General features: G+C 34.7%; 4 protein-coding genes, 1 long non-coding RNA gene and 2 other non-coding genes across 8 annotated transcripts; 4 read left to right on the top strand and 3 right to left on the bottom strand.

Annotated features, from left to right (window-relative positions):
- The first annotated feature begins 889 nt into the window (after window positions 1-889).
- LOC133693873 (uncharacterized) lies at window positions 890-2,800 on the top strand. Its single transcript, XM_062115227.1, has 4 exons — window positions 890-1,184; window positions 1,486-1,574; window positions 1,842-1,955; window positions 2,356-2,800. Exons 1-4 carry the CDS (start codon window positions 956-958, stop codon window positions 2,563-2,565), a joined length of 642 nt encoding a protein of 213 aa, XP_061971211.1. The 5' UTR covers window positions 890-955; the 3' UTR covers window positions 2,566-2,800.
- Window positions 2,801-3,296: 496 nt separating this feature from the next.
- Window positions 3,297-4,257, top strand: LOC133695285 (steroid 5-alpha-reductase DET2-like). Its single transcript, XM_062117201.1, has one exon. It carries the CDS (start codon window positions 3,400-3,402, stop codon window positions 4,192-4,194), a length of 795 nt encoding a protein of 264 aa, XP_061973185.1. The 5' UTR covers window positions 3,297-3,399; the 3' UTR covers window positions 4,195-4,257.
- Window positions 4,258-6,272: 2,015 nt separating this feature from the next.
- Window positions 6,273-7,925, top strand: LOC133693549 (aldehyde oxidase GLOX-like). The gene has a single exon (XM_062114781.1). It carries the CDS (start codon window positions 6,273-6,275, stop codon window positions 7,923-7,925), a length of 1,653 nt encoding a protein of 550 aa, XP_061970765.1.
- A 4,956-nt stretch (window positions 7,926-12,881) lies between these two features.
- Window positions 12,882-22,054, top strand: LOC133694542 (serine/threonine-protein kinase EDR1-like). Of its 2 annotated transcripts, XM_062116084.1 has the most exons (13): window positions 12,883-13,499; window positions 14,964-15,380; window positions 15,501-15,604; window positions 16,699-17,840; window positions 18,027-18,067; window positions 18,552-18,620; window positions 19,024-19,124; window positions 19,302-19,380; window positions 19,463-19,561; window positions 20,304-20,372; window positions 20,484-20,533; window positions 21,297-21,473; window positions 21,577-22,054. In XM_062116084.1, the coding sequence occupies exons 1-13, from the start codon at window positions 13,074-13,076 to the stop codon at window positions 21,668-21,670; spliced, it is 2,868 nt and encodes a 955-aa protein (XP_061972068.1). In that variant the 5' UTR covers window positions 12,883-13,073; the 3' UTR covers window positions 21,671-22,054. The 2 variants fall into 2 exon arrangements, with proteins under 2 accessions (XP_061972069.1, XP_061972068.1); XM_062116085.1 differs by lacking the exon at window positions 21,577-22,054 and having other exon boundaries at window positions 12,882-13,499; window positions 21,290-21,438.
- A 294-nt stretch (window positions 22,055-22,348) lies between these two features.
- On the bottom strand, window positions 22,349-24,196 carry LOC133694543 (uncharacterized). Its single transcript, XR_009842305.1, has 2 exons — window positions 23,151-24,196; window positions 22,349-22,993 (listed from the first exon to the last, which is right to left on the bottom strand). It is a non-coding gene; the product is annotated as an uncharacterized LOC133694543 (long non-coding RNA).
- LOC133695515 (U1 spliceosomal RNA) lies at window positions 22,446-22,605 on the bottom strand. Its single transcript, XR_009842466.1, has one exon. It is a non-coding gene; the product is annotated as a U1 spliceosomal RNA (small nuclear RNA).
- LOC133695533 (U5 spliceosomal RNA) lies at window positions 23,850-23,965 on the bottom strand. The gene has a single exon (XR_009842483.1). It is a non-coding gene; the product is annotated as a U5 spliceosomal RNA (small nuclear RNA).
- Window positions 24,197-27,895: the final 3,699 nt, after the last annotated feature.

A 27,895-nucleotide genomic window follows, 5' to 3' on the forward strand; every position in this document is an offset into this window, starting at 1 on the left:
CGCATCTAAGAATTCAAGAAAATTATACCTATTTGTTTTTCTTGATTTGATATTTTTTTGGTAAAGATATACTGATAAAATTTTTGTTCACCAATAAATGTTTTTTTTTTCAAATCTTTATGAAATATTAAGAAAATAATTTCTTTGTGTATATTTCAATTTAGATATGACGTAACTATTTAAATTTATACTAAAGATGTATTTACTCTAACTGCTTAAATGACATCTTTATCAATAAAACAAAAAATAATAAAATAATTATTAGACTATTATTATTATTAATTGTTTTATTAAAAAAACACCAATAATAATGGCTCACCACTTCACCATACAAAAATTATTAGTAAAATTAGGGTTTAATAATTTGGGGGTTATGCTCTTATTTAAAAAATTTATAATTTTAATATTAGCTGTCCACCAATAATATTCTAATTAATTTTTGAAGGGATTAATGAGTGATATTCATATATTTTTATTTTTATTGATTCATATTATTCATAAAAAAAATTTAAAATACATATTATAAACAAGATTTATAAGTATTAAGAAACTATATTTTTCACCTATAAATTCATATTTTTATTTGACATTTTTTAAAAAATTATAAAAATATTATTTGTACAAGAAAATGTAGATCACAGTCATAAAATAATTAATACATTATCAATTAGAAATTAGAGATTCATGAAACTATTATAAAATCACTTGAATGTTAGTTTTTTAAACATTGTTAGAAAATAATGTAAAAATGAATTTATTGATATTTAAAACTCTCATATAATTTATTAGTAATTTATTCTTTAAAATTAAATTCTTTGGTATTTTTCCCAATTAACTATTCTTTCCACTTGTTCACTACAAAGAACAACTATATCTTCGAAACCAAACAAGCCCCTTCTTTCCTAATTAAAGCCTTGGAAAAGAAATTAGGGTTTTACACAAAAAACGATCTACAATGGAGAGCAGCAGCAGCAGCAGCTTAACTGTAGGATTTGGCCAAATTGGGTCCTCAAAACAACTAACAGCAGATTCAATTTCTCAATTCAGAGAAGGTATTTGTTTAATTCTTTCTAAATGGTCAGCTTTGCAACTCGCCGTTGAAAACGAATGGGGCGGCCGCGGGTCAGGCCTATTAGCTGAGCAACTCGCCTCTGATATCCTCTCTTGGTTCACTCAGTCTAAAGGTAGTAAACTCAGTCCTGACTCACATGGAAAGTTTTTATCTTTTCTCGTTTCATTTTAGTGAAAATTAGACTCGAATTTCTGCGATTTGCGATCTTCATTGCCGAAATTTGTGATTTTGTTTTATTTTTCGGATGATCAGCTGAGTAAAATTTGACGAAATTTGTCAAAAGTTTGTAACATTAATTGAACTGACAAGTTTTTAGGCTTTTTTTTCTTCTTTACTTTAATGTAACTGTTGTAATGAATGGCAATTGATTTGTTCTATTTCTGATGTTACTTCTCTTAAAACCTGAGGTGCAGAGCCACTTTTTATTGATGATTTGGAAGGCATCTTGGATGAAGCTATGCTTTCTCTGAATACCATGATTGAGGATGGCAGCATTGAAGAGGTAATCCCTTATTCTTTATAGCATTGCAGTCTTCTTCTGTTTCTAATTACATGCATTGTTATGGTGAGTAAAATTTTTGTAGATGATTCTTCAAAAACTCACCCATATAGGTCCAACTGCCTTTGATAATGGTTTTGTTTGTTCTGGTACCAATTTAATGAAGCTTGAACCTTGTAGGGTTATTTTGCAGGGGCAACGAATTTCTTTGCATTCTCTTTTCTTAAATGAAACTGGTTTTGTATATGAAGGATGAATTTTTTTTTTCAGGTAGCAGAAAAATTAATGATTATGCATGAAGAATGTTTAGAAGGCAATTATAGTTCTATTCAGAAATTGAGGGAAGCAGCTCCTAGAACAAGAGCTCATCAACATGTCAAGCAGGTAATTATGGTGTGAATTCTGCATCTGCAAGGTTTATGTCTTGAAATGAAGATATCTTGTTTGCTTCAGGAAATATCCCCCAAGCAAATAGATTTCGTTTTGCTGTCCCATAATCCATACTTATGACATCGATGAGGGTACTGTGGACTCCAGCTTCTAGTTGATGATCAAATTAAAATTCACTGTGGTTGTGCAATAGTGCTGCTCGTTTATTTAGTTTCCTCTGTGGTGCCTAGCAGTCCATAAAAATGCTGCCTCATTCTGGTATTTGCTAAGAGGGAGATCATTACAAGGAAATTGGATATTGACAAGTATCACCAATTACATGCAAGAACAAAATAATAATGATTTTCATTAGCTTTTTTTTCTCTCTTGATTGTTCTTTCTTATTGTTTCATAGGCTGTGGACAGTGATGATGATTCTGAGGACAGCGGCAATGATGATAAAATGGGTGATGATGAATCGAACATGATGGTGGACGCACCAGAATTCCAATCGAAGATGTATCCAGTAAGCAAGCCAGTCAATGTGCCAAGGGCCAAGGAGGCTCAATCAGAAGATGGATGGACAGTTGTTTCATCTAGGCGAAACAAGGATAAAAGGAATTAGGCTGAATTGTTGTGTAGTTTACCTTTTTTGGTTTCAGTTTCTCCCCTGCTTTCCCTTCAATACAATATCTGTTTCTACTGGCAATTTTGGTGTGGTTTCGCCTGTTTGGACTGAGTTGTGGCTTGCTAGAATACGATGAGCCAATGGTTGAATTTCTTAGTATTATGATGTTATATTATGTTGGTCGAGTTCCATCAAACACCATTCAATGTGAGACTTTGGATTTTATGGTTGAGTTCTCTGGTTGAATTCTGTGTGAAACTTGCATTATCATGACTCCTCACGCGATGGATCCTTGGAAGATCTGTAAAATAACCGGGGCTCAGTTTCTGTTTGATTATCGCCAATCACCTGCTTACAATCAATTCTATAATGTTTAAATAGCCGATCAAGTTGACAATTATAATTAGTGGGGTGGGGCTCTTTTTGGATGATCAGTAGACCTGTTGTTAGGGAATCTTAAGGAGGATCCGTGTTAGAGCACAACAATTCAATATAGAAACTACAAAATGACTGCAGGATTATCAACTAGTAGGATAAAATATTAATTTCAACAATCTAATTATCCAATTATAGCTGTTTGTTTTAGCTTTTGTGTGGTTAGGTAGAGATTTGGTACAATCTCATTATATAAAAAAACTCAACTATTAAAAAAATTATTTTTTCTTGTTTTTTGTAGTTTTTTTAGTAATGCCACACACAAAACTCAACCTCCACCAGTTAACACAAACACTTATGCATGATTGTACTCGAATCTTTTTTCTTCTATAAAATGATTTGCTTTTTCATATTCGTAGTAAATCATCACTCCCAGTCTATCTTCACCAAACAACAATGGCCTTGTCAGATCAAAGCCTCTTCCACTACAGTCTTCTAACTTTCTACCTCCTAGGACCCCTTACCTTCGTTGCCCTAAAGTTCTTTCAACTCCCATACGGCAGGCACCACCGTCTAGGATGGGGTTTCACAGTCTCTCCACCTTTGGCTTGGTTTCTCTTCGAAACCCCCTCCATTTTGCTTCCTCTCCTCCTTTTTCCCTTAGGCCAACACTTCACCAATCCCAAAGCTCTACTTCTCATGTCCCCTTATCTCCTCCACTATTTCCACCGCACTTGCATCTACCCACTCCGCATTTACCACAGTACCACTCAACAGAATACCAAAACCACAAGTGCTGTCTCGGCGAGTATGGTCCTTCTTGCATTTACGCTTCAAGTACTGAATACTTACTTGCAGACTAGGTGGGTTTCTCACTATAAACATGATTACAACAGTGATGGAGGTTTGTTTTGGTGGAAGTTTTTCGGTGGGTTGGTGGTTTTTCTGTGGGGAATGAGGATTAATATGTGGGCCGATACGGTGTTGTTGGGTTTGAAGAGGGAAGGTGGTGGATATAAGGTGCCAAGAGGAGGGTGGTTTGAGTTGGTTAGCTGTCCAAACTACTTTGGAGAAATGGTGGAGTGGCTTGGTTGGGCGGTGATGACCTGGTCTTGGGCTGGGTTTAGTTTTTTCCTCTTTACATGTTCCAACTTGGTGCCCAGAGCATGCGCCCATCACAAATGGTATTTGAAGAAGTTTGGAGAGGATTATCCCAATAATAGAAAAGCAGTGATCCCTTTCTTCATTTAATTTCTGATAAATTCGGTAGAACGAAGATGTAATTTAAAATTCTTAATAAACAAAATTTTATCATATTTGTTTTTCAATTTCAAATATTATTATTTTTTTCTTTTTAGACTGTATGCTTGTTTTAATTTTTTATTAGATGATAAAATATATTATCTATCAAGATTTAAATGCATTGATACATAAGCAATTATAATTATATAAATTATATAAGTGATATCAGTGATTTGAATATCTTATCCACACGAAACATATTTAAAATTATCATAGTTTTTAAACTCGATTCATAATCCCATATCACAAGTTTTGATCGAGTTTTTTTTTTAAATTGATCAAGTTGCAGGTTAATCTAGTTTTTGATTGGGTCATACTAGATCAATTATACTTCTATTTTTATTGGAACCTGACTTGGCCTGGGCTCGAGTCACTCGGGTTATAAGGTAACCCTCTAGGTTGGGTTAAGTTTTAAAACAATGAAATTGCATCTAGTTTACTACTAGATTGATAGTCACGATTTGTCGCGGGCCGGAGCGATTTCTTTATAGAGTAAAAAAAAACGATACCAAAGCGTTGTCATTGTATTTTAAAGAAAAAAATATCAACAAATCGACATAATAGAAAGAGAATTAAAAAAAATAATCATTAAATTCCAAGAATCAAACCGTAGAACGATGAAATCAAGAAAAAAAAATCAATGAAAAAAAAATATTAAAAAACAAAGCACCAACAAAATCAAGTGAGGTTGTCAAAACTCGTAAGTAATATTATGCGGATAGGATATGGTCTTTCCACTATGGACTCCCTCACAATTCACTGTGAACTTGCACAATAAAATTATTATTTTACCCTTTACACTTAGAACATGCTTCTAGAGGTACATTTGTTATTACAAGATTAAAAGGCGGTAGAATAGGGGTAGAAAAGTCATTTAATATTTTATTTGTATAATGGAATATTTAAAATACCCTTAAAGGTTGAATTTCCTTAACCGTTTGGGCAATTGTATTTTTTGTTTTTTATCCTTCTTAGAATAATGTAATCACTAAAGTATTCTTAGAACCAAAAAATCTATAGCTTAGATTAAGGGGTTTTTCGGTCTTTTTATTTTGTTTTTTTCATTAATATCATGCAGGGTCATAGTAAATTAAATTAAAAAAAGAAAACTTTTATATTTTTTTACTTTTATGTCAAATTCGTTTTTTTTTATTGGTTTTTTTTATTTTTAAAAATTATTTTTTTTTCAGCCTTCGATATTAAATTATTAAAGGTTGGACTTTGTTATTTTTTCCGATGCAGTCATTATCATCTCATGACTTGAATCATAGATATGAGATGTAAATCCATGTTGACATTGATCTTCTTTTTAAAACTTTATATATATATATATATATATATATATATATATATATATATTTTTCTTGATTTTTGCCTTTGACTTTGAGTTTTTAAAATATTGAGTTTTTGTTTTCTATATGCTTTCGATGAGGATGTCCTAACTTCATAACTTGAGTTACAAATTTATCATACTAACTCTCATTGGTTGAGATTTTTTTACTTTTTAATTTCTCTTCATCTTTTAGCATTAAGATTTGCTTAAAAATATATTGGTAATGCTTTAACATTATTTTTTAAAATTACAAAAGAAATCAACTCGGCTGGTAAGGAAGGCGAGCCACTCATCTAGTTAAAAAATTAGATTTTACAATAACCTCATAACAGCTAGTAACAGCCATATAATTAACAACGGCTAGTAACAATGATCATATATAATTAAGAATAAAAAGGAATCGATCAATCCTAGCTTGTGTAGGAAATGAGGCCGATTTCTTTTGGTATAGACAAATTTGATACATGCAAATAACACAGTTCTTGGCCATACCATTCAAGACACACACCCTCTTGGTTCGTGCGACTCGTGAGGCCGTCCCCAGATTATTTTCCTTTGTTAATTCCCTGTTCTTGGTGCAAAAGTAATTAGCATACAAGGTTAGTTAGTGTATAGCTCACTTTGATCAACTCCATTGCAACTACTTCCTGTCTTACTTCACACTGTAGTGTCAACCAGAGCCATTCCAACCACAATGTCTATTAACATGATCAAATTCCTCCTACTTTCACCCTCTTTCTTCATCTTTTACCCTTCAGTAGTCATATCCCAGACCACACCTTCATCTGATGGCAGCCATGGGAGGTGGGATCTTTTGTCTGAAAGTGTAGGCATCTCAGCTATGCACATGCAACTTATGCATGACAACAAAGTTGTAATTTATGATCGCACAGATTTTGGCCCCTCCAACACCTCCCTCCCCGGTGGCCTCTGCCGTGCTGACCCCTACGACGACGCCCTTAAAATAGATTGCACTGCACACTCCATCCTTTACGATACTATCACTGACACCTACCGTCCCCTAATGATCCAAACAGACACTTGGTGCTCTTCTGGGGCAGTTCTACCCAATGGAACCCAAGTCCAAACTGGGGGTTTCCATGATGGTGACAATGTAACACGCATGTTTACTCCATGTACAAATGACTCGTGTGATTGGGTTGAGTTCCCGAAGTATTTATCAAGAAGAAGATGGTATGCAACTAATCAAATCTTGCCTGATGGTCGAATTATCATTATTGGCGGTCGTAGGGAATTTAACTACGAGTTCTTTCCTCGCTCTTCTCCTCGTCGAACTTTTCAGCTCAGTTTTCTAAGGGAAACTAGGGAGGGTGATGTTGAGAACAATCTCTATCCGTTCGTCCACCTCTTACCAGATGGGAACTTGTTCATCTTTGCTAATACAAGATCAATATTGTTTGATTACAATCAGAACCGTGTGGTTCGAGAGTTTCCCAGCATCCCAGGAGGCGACCCTCGAAATTATCCTAGTACTGGATCATCAGTTCTCTTGCCTTTAGATGAGAATGAATACAGAATTGACCCTGAAGTTTTGGTTTGTGGAGGTGCACCAAGTGGTGCATTCCAGCTAGCGGCACGTGGAACCTTTGTTCGTGCGACTCCCACATGTGGACGACTCAGGGTCACAGATCAAAACGCGAGCTGGGTCAAGGAAACCATGCCGATTCCACGAGCAATGGGCGATATGCTACTTCTTCCGACTGGCGATGTTATTGTAATCAACGGTGTTCAATTAGGCACTGCTGGATGGGAACTTGGACGCCTGCCAGCAACAAGACCAGTCATCTACCATCCATCCCATCCGTCTGACCAGCGGTTCTCAGTCATGGCACCATCACCACGTCCAAGAATGTATCATTCAGCTGCAATTCTCCTCGCTGATGGCCGTGTTCTTGTTGGTGGCGGCAACCCTCATGTTTACTATAACTTCACCAACGTAGTGTACCCAACAGACTTAAGCCTGGAGACCATTTCACCACCCTATTTATCAACTGATTACGCATCAGTAAGACCTGTGATCTTGTCCGTAGATGAGACTATAAGTCGTGGGCAGAGATTTTTGGTGAGTTTCTTTGTGGAAGAGTATTTAACACAAAGCGTATTATCAGTAAGAATAGTTGCGCCATCTTTTACTACACACTCATTTTCCATGAATCAAAGGATGGTGGTGCTGAAGATTGATGACATTATATATGATGATACATCATCATATACTTCGAGTGTTTTTGGGCCATCGTCAGCTGAGATTGCTCCACCAGGGTACTATATGCTGTTTGTTGTGCATTCTGGTATACCTAGTTCTGGTGTGTGGGTGAGGATACAGTGATGGGGTTGGAGGGTTGTGTTAAATTAGCCTCCCATCTCTACTCGGAATTAATCAAAATGATTAATTTTTAATTTTTTTTTGTTAAAACTTGGAATTTGCAATCACTCCTTGATAAATCAAAGCTATATATTTATTGTGTGATGTTTTCTTTGTTTAATTTTCTTGGGTTGGGCCGGATTTGTTGCCATTGTTGAGCTTAATCTAGAATTTGATTCATTTTGAGCGTGTTTGGCAGTGTAGTTGTGGGTGCTTTTTAAATAACTTTTTGTGCCAAAATACATGTCAATGATATTTTTTTCATTTTTTAAAAATTATTTTTGACATCAGCATATCAAAACGATCCAAAACATACAAACCATATTAAATTTTAGCAAAAAAAAAATTCAATTTTTTTAAAAACACAACCGCAACCGCGTTTCCAAACGTATCCTTTCTCTTCTAGCCTAGGTTAAGTTTCCAACTTAAGCCTTTTAAATGAAATAAATTTTCTTTTTTTTTTCATTGAACCGAACACTTCAATTACCTAATTTCTATAAAAAGAAATATATTAAAAATGTATTTTTTTATCATCCAAAATCATATGGCACTGCAAAAACCGGAGATATATAAAGCTGTAGTAAATAAATGTTTTTCAAGGAAGATTGCTTTTCAAGTATTATTCTTAGATAATAGTATTTGATATTATAATAATAATTGTTTTTTAAAATATTTTTTATTTAAAAATATATTAAACTAAATATTTTTTAAATTTTAATTTTAACATCAATACATTAAAATAATCTAAAATTTAAAAAAATAATTTTAAATTAAAAAATTCAAAATTTTTAAAAACACGTACACAACCAACCACAAAAACAAACACAAACTTAAACCATCAAGGTTGTGTTTTCTAATTTTCTATAGATTTTATCCACCACCTATCTAGATAATATATATTTTTCCTTGTTCACTAATAAATCAACGAATTAAACTCATGTTTCTATAATCAATTCGATCTCTCGATTCAATCGGGGCAAACGCCTATGAAGAAATCGCTTGGATTTATCCCTAACTTGTTTATTTTATTCTTTTTTTTGAAATTCTATTTCCTTTTATCAGATAAAAAATGCTAATGATTTTGAACTGACAAGTTATACTCTCTCATATTCTTAATTTTCTATAGATTTTATCCGTGTACATAATTATTTTTTAGCATGTGTCATTTAATTTAGTGGTATTAGACAAAACACAAGAACATCAAAAACACAGAAAAGGTATAAATTTTTTATTTTATTTTATTTAAAAAAACAACACATGTCAAAATGCGATTAAAATAAGGCAGCCCAGCCATTGTCATGTAAACGGAAAACTACCCGGCTAGCTAGATCGGTTCTTCATGGCCTCTTTTTTATTCAAACTGATTAGGACTCTGTCGAACAATCTCCACATCTAGAAGACTAGAATGACAAAATCGTTTTTTCCTTGTCTCGTGCCAGTTTTTCATGATTTTACACGAGGTTTTAGATTCTTGAGGGAGTAAGTTACGAGATGGAAGAAATTCAAGACAAGTGTGCATGGATCTTACCTCCATTGAATTATTATCCACCAAAGAAAAATGAAACAGGATGATTTTGAGTTCTCTAATAAGTTTATATATTTCGGTCTTCTTAAACTAATACTAAGGTTGTGGTTATAGAAAGGATAAGATTGACGTGTTTAATTAATTAGAGATACTTAGATTTAAAATAGATTTATAAAACAGTTTTGAATTGAAAATATATTTGAAATAAAAATATGTTTTTCTATCTTTATTTATTTATTTATTTTATGCATCGAGAGTGTTCAAATGTCACATAAAACCTTGTAATTTTGAACACCAAATCTTAGAATTCAAGAGTATGTTTGGCTTGGAAATATGATATTTTTTTTTAAAGATATAATATGTTTTAAGTACAAATTACATTTTTAAAAGCTAAAAAAACATGATTTTTACTAAGTTTTTATTCTTGACATGAATAATTTGTTTTTGGCTATAGAAATCGGAAAAATACGCTTTGTGGTGTATATGAAAAATGTATATTTTTTTGTTTAATATATGATATCTTTGTTGGTAAAAAAAAAAAAAAAGAGCTAGGGTATTTTTCCAATTTAAACCTTTTTTTTTTCAGCAAACTAAATTCTCTTGAATAGTGATTTTTGGAGTATTTGGCAGTATAGTTATGGTTGTTTTTCAAATAACTTTTCATGCTGAAATGCGTGTCAATAATATTTTTTTATTTTTTAAAAATTATTTATGACATCAACAAATTAAAATAATATAAAACATATAAAATATATTAAATTTTATTTAATTTTTTAAAAATACAGTTTATACCGCGTTCCCAAAAGTATTAGTTGGGACACCAAATTAATGTTATTTGAATAAAAAATACGGCAAACTAGTTAAAAACCATGGCGGTGCTGTGAGCTTTTTCAAATAAGGGCGTGTCGATGCCATGACAAAAAGGGGGAAGCCACCCTTGTGTTTTGTCTCTAGAAGAATTTGGATCTTGAACTCTTCTAGTATGATTTGTTTGTTGTTTTATGTCTCTCGTCACCGACCTTTCATGTCACCAATAGACGTCAAATAATTATTTAATAAATGATCTACTGAAATCAAAGAATTTGCTCTTAATAATTTTTAAAATATAAAAATAAATATATTCTTAATAATTAAATAGCCCGATAAAAAAAGACTAACAAATTCCAATTTCGCAAAAATGGCAAGGCCTCTCTCACCTAGCTCTACTACCTGCCCACTTACACGCCCCGTCGTCTTCTCATTTCTCATCCCGCGTTAACGCTTCGCCGGTTTGTCTCCGTCCAGGCGACCACATCTAACTTTGAATGACAATATTGGTAATTAATATAAACTTCATGCCCCTTTAATGCTCTCGCAACATTACTTATCGAATGACAAAGAGCGTGTTTGGCAGTGTGGTTGCGGGTGCTTTTCAAATAACTTTTCATGTCAAAATACATGCCAATGATGTTTTTTTATTTTTTAAAAATTATTTTTGACATCAGCACATCAAAACGATTCAAAACGTACAAACCATATTAATTTTTTTTTTAAAAAAAAATTTCAAATTTTTTGGAAACACCGCCGCGGCCGCGTTCCCAAACGGGCTCAAAATGGCAAGACGTATCTGGTAAGTTTTATTTTAGTTCCTCTTTTATTTTACTTGTTATTTATTATAATTGATCAATAAATGGCATTTATTCTAAAATAACACTATTATATTAGGAAAAAAATGCCGACAATCTCAAGAGTCAAGACATATGTTAAAGCTTTTTTTTCATGCATTCATACCCTCTAAAGTTTTAAGTTATAGCAGTATTTAAGGTTAATTTTTAAAATATTTTTAATTTAACCTGTATTTTTATATTTCTCAAGAGTCCACATGCTTCTACAAATGGATTTCAAGTGTGCATGTTTGGCTGGGTGATTTAATCTGTTTTTTTTATTAAAAATTAATTTTTTTATGTTTTTTTAGTCGTTTTAATGTGCTAATTTTAAAAATAAATTTTTTAAAAATAAAAAATATTATTTTAATATATTTTCAAGTAAAAAACACTTTAAATAATAAATACTACCACATTCTTAAACACTCTTATTCATAAAATATATATGTTTAAAATAAAAATCTTTTTGTTTTTATAGATAAAAAACATTAAGAGTTGAAGAATGAAAAATATATTTTCTATTCACTCCTTCCAAAAAAAAAAGAAAAGGAAAAAGAAAAATTAAAACACTTTCGGTGCAAGTCACATCAACATGGAGGAAAGTTGATAGCAACAATGTGAACAGAGAGAGCATTCTTACTGTTGTCGATTTCACAAGGGATTTCCTCTTTTTTTCGCCTCCCTCGTTCTCTGATTCGTGCCCAGTCATGGCTCTTACACCCTTAATCCCACCAGTTAGGAGAGGATCTGCGTTATGACAAAGCAGCGTTTCTTCCTCTCTCTGTTGTCTTTGCTGTCTGTCTGTTTCCTACTTCTCTATTGCAGGTGTAACCCTGCTGGTTGGCCATTGGCCAATCCCTCTCTACAACCCGAGCACTATTTGCTCCGGTGAAAACAATAATAATAACAATAATAGTAATGATATTATTTATTAATAATAATTGTAATAGTAATTTTTATTTTTATTTTTTGAATTTTTATTTTTTTAAATTATTTTATATTATTAGAATTGTTTTTTTTTTTTAATTTCATTTATCTTAATTACGTCATATAATTTTATGAGAATTGAACTTCTTCATTTTTTTAAATAGAGTGTTTTGAGTTTAAAAAAATAGCATATTTTTTTAAAAACATTTATATTTTTTTAATTTTTAATTAGATTATTTCAGTCATATAATTTAAGCATAGCCTCGCAGCGAAGCGCAGATGCGAAAGCTAGTTTATATCTATAATTCTATATAGTAAGGTCTCTAACGTATTTTTTTAATTAATATGAGTGTTCGAGCCAGCTTGTGTGTATCTCGACTAATTCCACAAATCCTGAAGTTAACAACCATCTACATCTCCAGTAGCCTCGAGATTTGTAGGACTCGAACTTGTGACCTCTAGAAAACAAACATAGAGTCTGACTAATTGAGATATACTATTTAGGGTTTTTCTAATGTATTTTTTATTTATAAAAGAATGGAAATTAAGCTAGGATTTAAAAAAATATTAATAAATAGTCTAATCACATCATTAGACGAGCTCGTTATACCTTTTAAAGATTACTTTGAAAAAAAAAACAGTGTAATTTATTCTTAGGTTTTTAAGAGAATGAGAATTGAAATAGAAAAAAAATCATTATAAAAAGCACTAAGTTCACATTATCCGAATGGCAAAACCTAGTAATTAAAAGAAACTCCATACCCTTTCTAGTACCAGCCATCGTGAGACCAATTCATTAAGCTTTCCCTCCCTCGAGTAAGCAAACTCGACTTTTCCTAGCCTCGAAAAGTCTCTGTCAAGTCTTGATTCCCAAATAAACTAAATATAAAAAATTAAAGCAAGACGAGAGAAATTTGAAGATAGAAAAATACAAAGAAAGTGAAGGAAAGTTTTAGCCAAACACAAAGAAATAGAAAACAGAGCGAAAGAGAGAGAGCTAAACAGTAGACAGAGAGTATGAAGCACATTTTCAAGAAGTTACACATAGGAAGCAACAACGAGTCATCACCAAATCGAACAAGTAACGACACCGCCACGAGCGCATCGACACCTCCACCACCGCCACCATCATGTTCCTCCGATCACCTAGCTGCCGGAACGGGAAATTCACCGGCGAACCCTCCATCAACATCGCCTTCACCGGCGACGACAGCGCAACCGTTGGCGTTTGGTAATCGGACGGATTACTTTGCGTCGGAGGAGGACTTTCAGGTGCAATTAGCGTTGGCGATTAGCGCGTCGAATTCGGAGTTTAGAGATGATCCGGAGAAGGATCAGATACGTGCCGCGACGTTGTTGAGTTTAGGAGGAGGGAATAATCGGATTGATGTGGACAGAGAGAAAGGAGAGGGAAAAGTGGAGGATTTGTCGAGGTATTATTGGGTGAGTTCATTTTTAATAATAAGTTCTTGATTTTCTTGTTTCTTTAATTTATTTTTTAGTGAATGAGGTTGAATTAGGGTTTTAATTGCTTCCTTTCCTTGTTTCTTTAATTTAAGTTTTAGTGGATGGAGTTGAATTAGGGTTTTAATTGCTTCTTTTTTTGTGGTTGAACTAGTTTTTGGTTAATGAGTTTCAGTGTTTGGAATATGTGTAATTTAGTGATCAATTAAGGGAAAATGAAGATAAATTAAATGTTATTATCGAGTTCGGTTATTGTAAGTAATTTAGTTCCGAGTTTAGTTGAATTAAGGAAATCTAGTCAATTTGAGCATTTTTTAGGTCGTCAATCCGGATAACTATAGTGGATGAGCTTGGGAGTTGCTAAATTGTTTCTGCTTATTGTAAGTTACTGTGTCAAATTTAGCTGAATTAGGGAAATTCAGTCGATTTGAGCTGTTTTTTAGTCTTTGATGTGGTGAATTGTAGTGCATGAACTTTGGGGTTATTAAATTTGTGGGAAGAAAGATTGAAGTGTCTGAATTTTGGAGGTCAAGTGCTCAGTCAGTTTTGGATACCATGAATTGTTGAGAATGAGTTTGAAGTTGAGTGTTTTATTTTGGTTTTGGTTATTGATCGCGAGTGTTTGTGCAGAGGAATTTATTTTTAAGGTTGCATGACAAAGTTTTGTTTAGTTTACTGTTAAGCTACGGAAAATCTAGTTGGATAAAATGTGCATGATTTTCCTACATGTTCATTTTGTAGTATGTAAGGCTTGACCATAATGTTTTCCTGTTTGCCAGTTTTCTTGCTGTTTATGTGCACATTATGTTGGATTGAAGTGTCAAGGAAAATTGCTTTAAGACTTTCTGGTTGTTTTTTTTTAACAACCATTAGTTTGTAATAACTTGGGCATACATTGATTCAAAACATGCAAAAACTTTGAGTTAATGAACTTTAAATTGATGTAACTCATCTATCAAACTATATGTCAAAACTTATCTGGCCAAAAAGTCCAAGTTTGGTGGTAGTTAGAGATAAACTCGTGTTGGATGGTCAGCTGAAGCAATCCTCCCAGAGATGTTGTTAGCAACTATAAAATTTTGGTTCTGTTAAATATAAAATAAGTTGGTTCTATTAAATTAGCTATAATGCTGTGTGCAAAACATAAAAAAACTTCATGCTAAGCTACACCCTGGGACATTTCACATTAGAGCCTTCTTAAGGTCAATGGATTTTGAAGATATCTCATGGAAAGTGAAAATTGGCAAAGGAACGAGTTTCGTTTACAATAATCTTGATATACATGATGTAGTTGATGAAGGTTGTGTAGGCGCTTCATAAATGATAAATGTGCGGCACACCTGGAACTTTTCCAGCTTCATTTAAGGTTTCTGTGAATGTGTGCTATCAAATAATGCTTTCCTAGTTTTATTTCCCTTGATCCGAGTTGGATTGCTTCACCAGGAATATAACGTTCTTGATTATGGGGAGAGAGTGATGGATGGTTTCTATGATGTGTTCTGCACAAGCTCAGCAGTTCAAGGAAAAATGCCATCCCTCATGGACCTAGAAACAAATGCTGGCGGTTCTGGTTTTGAAGCAGTAATAGTTAATCGAAAAGTTGATCCTGCCTTGGAAGAGCTGATGCAAATTGCACAATGTATTGCATTAGACTGGCTTGCAACCGATGTTACTATTTTGGTGCAGCAGCTGGCTGAACTTGTTACAGGACACATGGGTGGCCCAGTAAAGGATGCCAACTTGATTTTGGCAAAGTGGATGGACAGAAGCACAGAGTTAAGAACTTCTCTTCAAACTAGTGTTTTGCCTATTGGGTCCATAAATATTGGTCTGTCTCGACATCGAGCGTTGCTTTTCAAGGTCAGCATCATACTTCCATTAGTGACTGCCTGAGGGTTTTGTTGTTGCAGCAATCTTGTATATTTTAAGTTAGGCTGCTTGGAATTGCTATATTCATAATTTTTGTTTGCCTGGATCTAGGTGTTGGCTGATACCATTAAGTTACCTTGTCGACTGGTGAAAGGTAGTCATTACACTGGCATTGAGGACGATGCTGTCAATATAATAAAGTTAGAGGATGAAAGGTTGTGGCTTGTCCTTGCTGTATGTTTTTATATCTATTAGCTCATTCTTTATCTTTTCCGTGTCTGCCAATAGTTTTTAATTCTCAAGATGACCATCTTCTTTGCATATGCAAGTAGGTTTCTTTTAGTGTATTATTCTCTCTTATTCTATACTGCTTCTGTTTAGGTTTTAGTCCAATGTGTAATCAACTCTTTCTACCTTTTGTAGTGAAGTCATTCTTTGAATGAAAACTTCAAACTGCTACAGGGATATAGAAAGTAAGTTGATAAGACTGACTGACTGGGAAGAGGATTATTGTTGGACCCCCTCAAGTACCTAATGTACAATGCTGACTGCAGGATCCTGTTTAGAAGTAATTGGTGGAAGAAATTACATGTTTTTTTTTCCATGGCCACATCTTATACATCGATGGAATGTTTTGTTACACATTGCAGATTTTCCTTGTACATGTGCTATTTTTCTTAAAATCTCTACCAGTTTCACTAGAATGAATTTCTTTTGCTCTGGTTGGGTCAAGGAGGAACCTGCTATTTTTTGTTGACTGTTCATTAGTTGCTTTCTTAGTTAGGAATGGGGGTCAGGCTTTGGTAATAAGCATTTGAAATAATGCAAGACATGCTTGTATAGACTAAGAGAATTGAGTTTGTCACTTGATTTTACAGACCAAGTATGACCCACAATGTAAAGGCTTGGATCCCTGTTTGAAAGGTCATGGAAAAGTACATGTCCTCTATGCCTCATTAATGCAGAGACACAAAAGCAGGGGTGTATATACGGGTCCTTTCTGGTTGTCGCAATCAATCCTTGTTTATGCTATAATTGTTGTGTGCAACTTATTGTTTTCTTCTTTTCAATTTCTTTTATGGCCATTTCTGTTTATAAAGGTGTAGTTTTGCTTACTTGCTGTTAAATAACTAAAAATCCAATTTGTCAAATCAATGCAACATCATATGCACAGATTTTGTTGGAGACACTGGAGCTATTCTTTCATGTTCTTGTAAAAATGCTCACCTGCATTTCTGTGTCCTGTCTGTGTATGGTAGATGAAAAATATGTGTGTTTTCACTTGTAACTATATTTTTTCTGCCTTCAGAGAGTTTTTGGTTGATCTCATGGCAGCTCCCGGTACACTTATACCAGCTGATGTTCCTAGTGCAAAAGACACTACCTTTAAGATCCCTGCTCCTCGCTCTAATGAAACTGGAGTGGTTTTTGCTAGATCAAAACCATTAACTGGCGAAGGCACTAGTCAGAACTCTTCAGTGGATGGCATTTCGCCTTTGGATAGAATATTATGTTCTGAAAATGCAGAATCCCTGCCTTCTTTCTCTGATTCAAGTAAGAATGCTGGTGTTGGTTCTTCTGGAGTATCAAATAAAACAGCTCCTACAAATCAGCTTGGTAATATAGCTTCCACAGCCTTTGGGACTTCTGTATACAAAGGGATTCGTGGGGTGCATGCAATTGGTGATGGTTTGCGGATGAATGTTAATGTAGTTCCATATGTTCCTAATACCTCAGAGGATTCTAAAAACCTTTTTGCAGATCTTAATCCATTCCAGATCAAGGGAACTGGCAAAAGTTTCATGCACAACAAACCTGCAGAGAATAAAATTAATGAGTTTCAAGGACGGAAAAATAACCCCGTTCCCAGCCCACCTGCACCATTGATGTGGAAGAATCGATTTGCTTACAATGAGGTGCCTAGAAGAAAAGATAATGATAATGTGGAGGGCCTTTATCCTAGAATCAATCGGGAACCTAATAATTATAATCACTCCTCCTTAGCTTCCACCAGTTTGTCTGAAAAAGTTTATCCACAGGGTTTTAAGTCATCCAGTAATTTAAATACATCCAATAGAGAAAGTGACACCAGGAATTCTGCGAGCAGTGCCAGTTCAGAATTGTCATCATATACTAATCAAGGCTACAGTTTGCCTTCTGTTGAGGAAGTAAACTCAAATTTTGAAGAAAAACTCTGGGATGCAAAGAATTTGCAAAATGACATGGAAGCCTCGGTTAAAGAAAGTGAAGACAGTGAAATTGGTTTCCATGACCGTAGAAAGTGCATACATGACAGATTTATGGGGACCAATCTAAAGCTGAAGGGTCCAGAAAGTCCTAGCACATCAGTTGATTCCAGCACTCACAGGGTTGATCGAATATTGGATGACGTAGATGTAGGTGATGAAATTTGCTGGGAAGATTTGGTTTTTGGTGAAAGGATTGGACTAGGTAATGCAAATGGCTGGTCATATTGTGTTGGAATTGATCGTGGATTCACTATTTCTGAATTGCTTCTACATAATCATGTGCATACATGTGTGTGTGTGTGTGTGAGCATGCACATGCACACTCACGTACAAAACCAATGTGTAATATGAAATATGCATCTATTCTCACATGTTTTCTTGTGAATAGGTTCATATGGGGAGGTCTATCACGCTGATTGGAATGGCACGGTGAGCCTGACTTTCTTCATTTAATTGTTCTTTACTTTTGTATTGTCATTGTAGCTCAAATTTATTTATTAGAAATGTGGAAAATCTGTCTCATTTTTCTCTTGATATCCTGGTTTTATCTTAATCAATTGATGTCTAAATTTGATTGTTTATTTTCTCTGATTATTCTCTCTTTGCACTATCTCAAGTGGGTTGCTGTTGTGGAGTTTACCATGAAAGATAACTGGAGATAAATGTAGTGCCATAAATGTTGGTCAAATTTTGAAAATCTACATTGACTTGAAACCGAAACATGTGTTTTAAATTAACCTGGATATGTGGTTAGAGAAGAACGTTCTTCATTGATGTCTAAATATAGTGGTTAATTGTTCTGTTACACTAATTACTAGCATAAGTGCTTGCTTGCTGAATTTTGGAAGTTTGGTGGGAGAAATAGACTTGTAATTTCTAATCTTCTAGCTGGTGGATTGTTGTTAAATCACAGGAGGTTGCTGTGAAGAAGTTCTTAGACCAGGATTTCTCAGGTGCTGCTTTGGATGAATTCAAAAGAGAAGTAAGCAACAATTCAGCTTTCCTAATATTCATATAATAAACCTATTTCCAGTTACCATTTAGCCACATGAAACCAAAAGATACAAAACATAATGGCACTGACATAGTAAATGCCCTGTATGGCCATGCATGTGGCTATAACCTTCTCTTGGTAGTGCCATGTCCTGTTGTACTTAAAGTTGGATTTAACAGCACTTGATAATCGTTTGATTTCCCACTTTCTTTTCCATCAAGATCTTGGGAAATATTTGACTTGTAAAAATTGATTTAGTGTCATTTGAGTTGTCTTCGTCATTCAGCACATGCACATATCTAAAGAAATCTGGGCGTGCCAGAGATCACATTCATTTCTTTTTAGTTCAAAATCATTGACCAAATCTTTGATTTCTGTTCTGTTATGTAAGGTTCGAATAATGCGTAGATTGCGTCATCCAAATGTTGTTCTTTTTATGGGTGCTGTTACTCGACCTCCAAACCTGTCTATCATCACAGAGTTTCTTCCAAGGTATATAATTATGTGCTTCATTTTGTTGTCTCATCTTAATGTGATAAACTTTTTTTGAAGCAACAGTGAATGCTAGCCATCTCTGTGATTTCATCTATGTGTAGGGTATTGATACTTGGTTACATGCTTATGTATGCTTCAGCTGACAGTTTCTTAAATAATATTTTGGTTTTCCAGAGGAAGCTTATACCGTATTCTACATCGTCCTCAGTGTCAAATTGATGAGAAGCGTAGAATAAAGATGGCTCTCGATGTGGTATGAATTATCAGCCATTTATTCTTTTAAATTTGTACTTTACACCCTTTTGTTAGATTTCAAATCCCTTCTTGCACTGCAGGCAAGGGGCATGAACTGCTTGCATGCCAGTACACCAACAATAGTTCATCGGGATTTGAAGTCGCCAAATCTTTTGGTTGATGAAAACTGGACTGTCAAGGTATGGAACTTTATTGTCACCTGACTTCCTTTTGTTTGTTGTTCTGATTTATCTTTCTTTTCATAATAATTAGTACTGCAAAAACTGGACACGCATGTAGGTGGCTACTGGTTCAAATTTAAAAAATGGGGGTGAACTGTTAGATTAATTATTACATGTAATTTTTTAGGGTGCAAAAATAATTTCTAAGATTGTTTGTTAGGAGGTTAAAAACCATGTGTACCAGTCGGTCAACTATAATAAAATTAAAAAAAATAAATATTAAGTGATGTAATATTAGAAGGTACCACTAACAAGGGTAAGTGAAAGAGAGGATGAGGTTGAAGGGTAATTTTAGATGACAGTTATCAATGACAGTTCTTAGACATCTAATATTAAATGGTGTCATTGAAGGAAAAATACCATAGAAGCTCTCTGAGTAATTTTATTCAAATCTTATTCTGTCTTTTGGTGTTCTTAATAGCTAGCTAGTTTAAAGGAGGATCATATGAGCTGTACACACCCACTGATTTTTGTTTACCCAGCCTTGTCACTTGCAGCTTGTGTTTGGCCAGAAAGTCCAATGTGATGGTTTATTTGTTGAACTCGGGTTTTCTTCAATCAGTTCATTTTTTTTATAAGAGACTATATGTGACAAGTTGCTCAAAAGTTGAAGATACAAATCATGAAGAAGCAAATAATAGCCTGCAGTTAGAATTAGTTTTGGGTGTAGTTTTTGACTGATTTTGCGGTTTCCTGGCAGGTTTCTGATTTTGGGCTCTCACGCTTGAAGCATAACACCTTTTTATCATCCAAATCAACTGCAGGAACGGTGAGAATTTTATTTTCCAGCTAATATTCAGAAAAAATAGCTTTCATGGCTGAAGGGAGTGGATGCATTGTTTGTCTATTATTTCTAATTGAGTTGTCTTTGATTTGTTAGCCTGAGTGGATGGCACCTGAAGTTCTCCGTAATGAACCCTCAAATGAGAAGTGAGTTGATTTTTCCTCTTTACTGCTTTCAGATTTACCAACTTTCTTGCACTTCCACCACCTCTAAGCTGGGTCGATTTCTTCTAGTTTTTCAATGCTCTGTTTTATTGATAAGAGCATGGTAGAACAGCCTATGAAACTCTGCTCCATGAGAAGCCATTTGAGTACAACTATTTTCTCCTGCTTTGCACTGAAATTATTGTTGATAATATTAATTTGAACCCATAATTAACAGCATTATCTCATGATTGAGCATTACTATCCCCTCAAAAAGGGAGAAATTATTAGGTAGTCTTGAGTCCAACACATCGCCCATGGATTAGGCCAATAAACACGACACAGACAAATCTACCTAATAATTATCTCGTGATTGAGTATTACTGCCCCCCTAAAACAGAGGGATCATCTAGAGTCATGTTTTCTAGGTTCAAAAAACAATCTTTTCTTTAATGATGCCTAAATTGCAGTCTATTGGTTTCTCCAACTGTGACATATATGTAATTGCATACTATAATTAACTGTATATATGCTGTGTGGATTCCCCCTTGTAGTTGGGACTTGGGAATACCAATTGTTACTTGCAGCATTAGTCATTGGGACAAAACTAGCTTTAAAAATGACCATATAAATGGAAAACCAACTACAGTTCTATCATCTGTTGCGTAGGAGAAAGGTTTTCACTGGTGCTCTGGCGTCATGTATAAATTTATTTATTGGACCACTGTACTAAATAGGTGATTTGTTTCTTCTGTTGAGTGTGCAGGTGTGATGTATATAGCTTTGGAGTGATTCTTTGGGAACTTGCTACGCTAAAATCGCCATGGAGTGGGATGAACCCTATGCAAGTTGTGGGTGCAGTTGGTTTCCAGAACCGTCGTCTTGAAATCCCGAAGGAAGTTGATCCCCTGGTTGCAAGGATAATTTGGGAATGTTGGCAGACGTAAGTTGAGAGGAAAATTTGTAAATTAGTTCCTAATGCCATCCCTTCATTAACACAAAATCAGTCACTGATGGCTGGCTCTCTTTGTTGTGCTTTTCTCCAGTGATCCAAACTTGCGCCCCTCATTTGCAGAGCTGGCAGTCGCTCTCATGCCTTTGCAGCGGCTGGTTGTCCCCTCACATCTAAGATCAATTTAGCCCACCTCCGCAACAGGAAATTTCAGTAAATTCTACACCTCGAGATGTCTCAGTTTTGCAATTGTGAATATGGAGACATTCTGTTATTGGCCTTTGGTGAGGCGCGCCATTGTATGAAATCCCAACAAAAAAAAAAAAAAAAAACAAAGAAAGAAAAAAGAAAGAAAGAAAGAAAAGAGAAAGAAAAGATTACAAAAATTGTAGGCAGTGTTTGGTGTAAGTAATATACTTGAGCTGCTGCTGCCGCCAAATGAGCATAGCAGCTCCTTGTACAGTTCGGTTTCCATGAATGTGCATTAAGGAATTGGAACTACGTTACAGGTGTGTTATGACCTTGGGACATTTGTCATTTTAAAATAGAATTGCAAATGTGAGTGTTACACATCTTCGAGATTATTGTTCACATTCTCTGGACTCTCTTTGGTTACCAAGGATATTGTCCTGACGAGATTGATGGGGAAGGCAACGATGAATTAAGCCAAAGATGCTCTATATTATTGACTAGATGAAGATTAGCCGTGTTACAAATAACACCTCGGGCAAGCTTCTTTCTATGGCTATATTTTCAAAACTCTTGCCCTTGCAAGGAATCATCTAACCTATGCCCCCAATATTCGATTCTTTCTATGGCTATATTTTCAAAACCCTTGGCACTCCTCCCATCACCTTGCAAGGAAATTATCTAACCGATGCTCCATATTAGTAATATATGAACTTCGAATTTAGAATCGGACTTCCAAGTTGGAATTACAAGAAATCTTGAGATAGAATTGAACAGGGGCCGCGGCTTGCGCAGCCCCCTCTGCCACAAATTTTGACGTGGGATCTCCCACTTGAAGAGACCTTAAGCCAGCACCCATCCCCAGTGCAATGGACGTCACTGACATAGGCAATGAAACTTCTTGATCGCCCATAGACCCCGTCCAGGTAAGTATGGAACATGTTGCTTCGAGCTTCTTATTTATAGACACATTCCTTGCTTAAACGTTGTCTTTTCTCTGTGTGGGATTGTAAAGGTGAGCGTACAACGCTTCACTGCATTCTCAATGCACCTGCACACGCATTTTCTCTAGTCCAATGAGTTATATTTAATACCGAGTAGAGATATGTTGATGCCTACAAAACTGATTGATTGTATGGTAGAGAATCAAAATCTAGAATTAGTGAAGGTTGTAAGTAAAGCATTTCCATCCCAGGTATCTGTTCCCAAAAATGAGCTTCAAAGGTTGATTTGGTGAGAGAATTTGGGCAGGTTCCTCCGAAGCTTTGTATCGAGACCTTGATCAATGCATCATCCCCAATCTTGTGACAATTGATGATAATCTGACTTGGAACAAAAGGAAAAAAAAAAGAAAGAACAATAACCTATCAGAAATTACCAAGGAGAAAATGCTGTTCACCTTGAAAGAAAAAGAGCCAGCAGCTCATTGTTATTAATACAGTGAATAGAATCTAATTTATACTAAGAAGAAATACATACCTATGCGTATTTGACAGTACCAAGAAATGTCTGACAGCAGATTACAATGCCATAAAACTTGTTCAGACACAAAATAATGGCATACCAAATGTTGCTTATTACGTCAGATACTGATATGCAGTTGCAGAGCTAAGGATTAAGGACTGAAAAAATACTTGTAGATCACTGCTCTCCTTTTTTGTCAAGTGATCAGATTTCAAGGCTTTTACTCTGATAGTAAAAGATGGAATCTAAAAGCAGGAACTTGTTATCCAAATATATTTCCCATCGATAAATTATGTTATACCAGAAGAGTGAGGGAGTATATTATATAAAGGGCATTTCGAGAACTGAGGTAAATAAAAAAATGTATAATAATGATTATTATATATGGATGAGCCCATTTAAATCTTAAGCTTTTAGTTAATGTACCGGAACAGAAAAAATGATGGAATCAACATAGATAGATCACTTACTATATGAGTATCGAGTTGAGTTTTATCCCCTCCAAAGCTTAAAAAGCTGAGGTCTGGTGACTCTGCAAAGGATTTGACGGGAGTAATGACAGCACGAGGAGAGAAGACTCGGACACACTATAAAGACGCTCACAAATTAGAAGTTCATCTAGAATCGAACCCAAATACCGGACTCGGACAATATTTCTACGATTATTATAATGGTAGAAGAGAAGCAAAACTTTGAACTGTTCAGTTAGGGTACTTCCCCCAAGGAAAAGAACCCTCCAAAAATAAGCGTATGCCGCTGATTGCGGCGCGCACACGGTATTCTTTAGTAAAAGGCGAAAGAATAGTTCGCTTTGTGCTCACCGCGCGGCTGCGTGCTTTCTTCTCCCTGTCTGCTCCATTTTTATAGGCACTTGCTCACGGGTTATTTCGTATTGCTCCGATATGGGTTGTCTTATAATTCTGTCCCTGAATGCCCACAAGCAATGAGACAATCAGACCATTTGATGAAAACAAAAACCAGACAAAAAGAATGATTTCATGAAAATCAAACTACTGGCGGAATTGAAGAATGTCTGATCAGTGTTTAAAACTAGATATGAACTTCAGCGAACTCTTAGGGATCATAGAGGGAGAAAAACATTCCCCAGTTGAAAAAGAAAAGGGAAAGGACTCTTATGGATCTTGGTTTACACATCCAAATTCTTTATGCTTTCCGGGCATCATTGTTTAACCATCTAGTGATTTCTTGTTCCTTTCTAACCATTTATATATGAATCAACTATCAAGCGATGAAGCTACAGGAACTGCTTTCTTTAAATGAAGGTTTGCTTTTATGTACTGTCAACTCTTATTTATGGACTCATCCCCATTGCCTACACATTCAAAATTGTGCAAATGCCGATCACAAGGGCAACAACAAGAGAAGATTATAAAAACAGCATCATTCTTGCCTACACATTCAAAATCTAAACTCTTAAAAGAGAAGACAAGTACCAATCTTTTGATTAAAACACCCCGAGAAAGGCTAGATATTCAAAATTCAGGCCTTCCAATTGAGCCCTGGTTAAAACAGAGACAACCCAGATGACCCAATTGTATATTGCAACTTCGTATTGTTAGAGAACTGCACTGCAAAGAGAAGTTAAGGTTTCTTGATAAAGCCAAGAACCAAACAGTTGTGAAAGTGTGATCCTTTAGTTACTTCATTATCTGCTTCCCTGTAATTTAAAAAGTCTCAAATTGTTCTCAAAAGACTTTTGCTTTGCTTATTATAAGGAAAGATTAAGACAGGGAAATGCTAATGACATGAAGAGACATACAACTTAGTAAGGAAGTTGCTTGCCCACAACAAGTCAAAAACTTTGCCTTGCTGCAATGGAATGAAAGAATATGACTTTTTTAACCATTTCTAAGGTACGTAAGGAATGGGACCCATAACCATTGTAAGATGGACTAGTAGCTGACTTGGTGGGACCTGAATGGCTGGATTGCATGACCTTTGGAAATGGACTGTACCCACCCGAAGAAAGGGCTGTAAAGATTACTGCTGTTAAACTCGGTTGAATCAGTGGATCAGTAACCTGTTGAACTGGAGGAGGCTCAGTTGGGTTTTAAATTAAATTCGATGAGCGTTTATCTTGTTGTGAAACTGGGTTAACTGAGTAAATCAATTCTCAATCTAGTTAAAACATAGTTTGAAGCTGTTTAAAATAAATTTAAAAACAATTAAAAAAAAGCTAATTCTCTTGAGAAAAACACTTCATATTAGATATGATTTACTTATATTGCAATAGTTGAATTACGTTCTTGCCCTTAAAAAAACCATTATAATTGGCTTGTAGGGGTAGATTAGTATTTTCATTCATAAACTTTTTTGTATAATGGATTTACTTTATTACCCTAAAATTTTTTTAAAACTTAACTATGGCAATTGGCATTGTTGGTTTTTTACCTTTTTTTTAGAATAATGCAATGATTTTATCGTTCTTGAAAGAAAAATCCTCAAAGCATCTTTGCAGAGGCTAACTCATCATTTCATGATAGTTTTTTATCAATAGTTGTTTGGTTCAGGTGTTTGACAAATATAAAAAAACAAAAAGTTGTTGATAAATGCAGAACATGCATCAGCCATTCCACTAACATCAGACGGGTGTGTGGATAATTGCGGTGGTGGAAAAAAAATATTTCATCATGCTATTAGATGCATTTTGATGTTCTCTTCCTTCCTGTGTAGCGCATGTATGATAATGATGTCCGGTTTGGCGGCAGTTTGATTTTCTTTTTTCACCTTCATTTCTCTCTCCTATGCCTTGGTTTTCGTGTTATCCATGGAAAAAACATAGCAGCCCTTGAACTTTTCTTTTCAGATTCAATCCCTGTTTTATTTGGAAAAATCAATTCAAATTGGAAAGTTTTTTCAATTTTCTCCTCAAATTTTTCATCTCTCAAATTTGATCCCCACTCTTTTTAATTTTTTTAGATGGCTTATAGATTTTATTTATTTCTTGTGATTTCATCCACATTCTTTTTTTCTCCCTTGGCTTTTATATCAAAGTTTTTATAGTTTTTAATTTTATTATTCAAATCAAATTTATGATTATTTTCAATAGTTATAATTTTTTATTATTATTATGGTCCTTCTTTTGATTTTTTTTATTTGTTTACTTTGCCCTTTTATCAAAGTTTTTATGGTTTTTAATTTTATCCTTCAAATCAAGTTTATAATTTTTGTCATAGTAGTAGTAGTAGTAATTATAATGATACTAACAATCTTATTAATAATACTACTAATAGTGATGATAATATTAATAATGGTGGTAATAATAATAGTTTATTATGATAGTAATGGGGGTGATAATAATAATAATAATAATAATAATAATAAATAGTGGTAATACTAATTATAATTAAAATAATAATAGTGTCACATGTGTGTGGCGTCGAGGTGATCGTCATCTTGGAGTAGGATTAACATAAGAGAGTATGGGTGGAAAGAATAAGGAATTCTTGCCCTTTATCAATGAAACCAAAGGAATAGGAGTTATCATCTAGTATTACGGCCACTAGAAAACTTATTATTCAGCGTTAGTCTGGTAAGGGGACAAGATGTAAATAAGAAAATATGCATATGTAATGTATTTTTGAGAGACTTAGCCATATGCATTAAAAACAAATTGATAATATCTATCCTAACAGCTCAATTGATCATAAATCATCATTAAACAGTCCCAAAACCATACGCACAATTAATAATTTTTCCTAAAAACTAACAATTTATCAAATAAATGGTTTGGGGTTGGGAATCAACCCTCCAAGGTTGTTGTGGTTGTCTAAGGACTATTGAAAACCTTCCAAGGCTGCGAGGTAATCCCAATAGCGTGTATAATCACTCAGAACTGCCATTGTCGACGCGTAGAATCACACGTTGTCTCTACTGAAGGAGGAGAACCTGATAAATCTGAAACTCCTTATCTCCTCTTCGATTCCTCACTAACAATGCAGCAAATAGACACATATAGAGGAGCTCTGCTATGTTGAAGTTTCAGTCTTCTTCTTATTTTTAAGTCTAGGTTTGTCTCTTCTCCCTACTACTGTATTTTGATGCTGACATTGGTGGGAGAAAATTGTAGATGGAATGAAAATACTACATGTTTTTTTGGATTCGCCACTAGCAGAGTCACAAATAGATTTATGTAGAGAGAGCTCTGATACGTTGAAATTGATGTCAGCTCTTATTTTTAGACTAGGTTTGTATCTTCCCCCTAGTGCCGCGTTTTAATCCTAACATTGGTGGGAGAAAATTATAGATGGTCTGAAACTACTATATCCCCTCTTCGATTCCCCACTAACAGAGCCACAAACGGATCTTTGTACAGGTAGCTCTTCGACATTGAAGTTCAATGTATGCTCTTGTTTTTCAAACCATGTTTGTCTCTTCTCCCTACTACTTCGTTTTAATGTTGTTACTGGTAGGAGAAAATTTTACAGCGTATGAAACTACTACTTAGCACACTCCTCACCACAAATACCTTTCCCTCAACCAGATAATCAACATAAACATCATTAGCATCCTTTAATGGTGGCATCTTCTCCTTTTCATCCTCTCCATCGATCTCAACCTCATTATTAGATTTCATAACCATAACTCTTTTGTTTCGACACTGTGAAGCAACATGACTAAAATCCGGACAATGAAAGCATTTAATATGTCACGGTTACGAGAAGTAGGAGTGATATTATTCTCCCTATGGTATTCGGCCTAGCCCTCCTCCTTCTGTTGTGATGGACAACCTCCAATTT

The sequence above is a fragment of the Populus nigra genome, chromosome 5, assembly GCF_951802175.1.
Source record: "Populus nigra chromosome 5, ddPopNigr1.1, whole genome shotgun sequence".
Lineage (NCBI taxonomy): Eukaryota > Viridiplantae > Streptophyta > Magnoliopsida > Malpighiales > Salicaceae > Populus > Populus nigra.

Excerpts from the sequence above, each read along its gene's own strand:
- LOC133695285 (XM_062117201.1), top strand. The coding sequence starts at position 3,400 with ATGGCCTTGTCAGATCAAAGCCTCTTCCACTACAGTCTTCTAACTTTC.
- LOC133693549 (XM_062114781.1), top strand. The coding sequence starts at position 6,273 with ATGTCTATTAACATGATCAAATTCCTCCTACTTTCACCCTCTTTCTTC.
- LOC133694542 (XM_062116084.1), top strand. The coding sequence starts at position 13,074 with ATGAAGCACATTTTCAAGAAGTTACACATAGGAAGCAACAACGAGTCA. Across the intron at positions 20,373-20,483 it reads CCAAATCAACTGCAGGAACG|CCTGAGTGGATGGCACCTGA; the intron begins GTGAGAATTTTA and ends TTGATTTGTTAG. Across the intron at positions 21,474-21,576 it reads ATTTGGGAATGTTGGCAGAC|TGATCCAAACTTGCGCCCCT; the intron begins GTAAGTTGAGAG and ends GCTTTTCTCCAG.
- LOC133693873 (XM_062115227.1), top strand. The coding sequence starts at position 956 with ATGGAGAGCAGCAGCAGCAGCAGCTTAACTGTAGGATTTGGCCAAATT. Across the intron at positions 1,185-1,485 it reads TTGGTTCACTCAGTCTAAAG|AGCCACTTTTTATTGATGAT; the intron begins GTAGTAAACTCA and ends CCTGAGGTGCAG. Across the intron at positions 1,575-1,841 it reads AGGATGGCAGCATTGAAGAG|GTAGCAGAAAAATTAATGAT; the intron begins GTAATCCCTTAT and ends TTTTTTTTTCAG.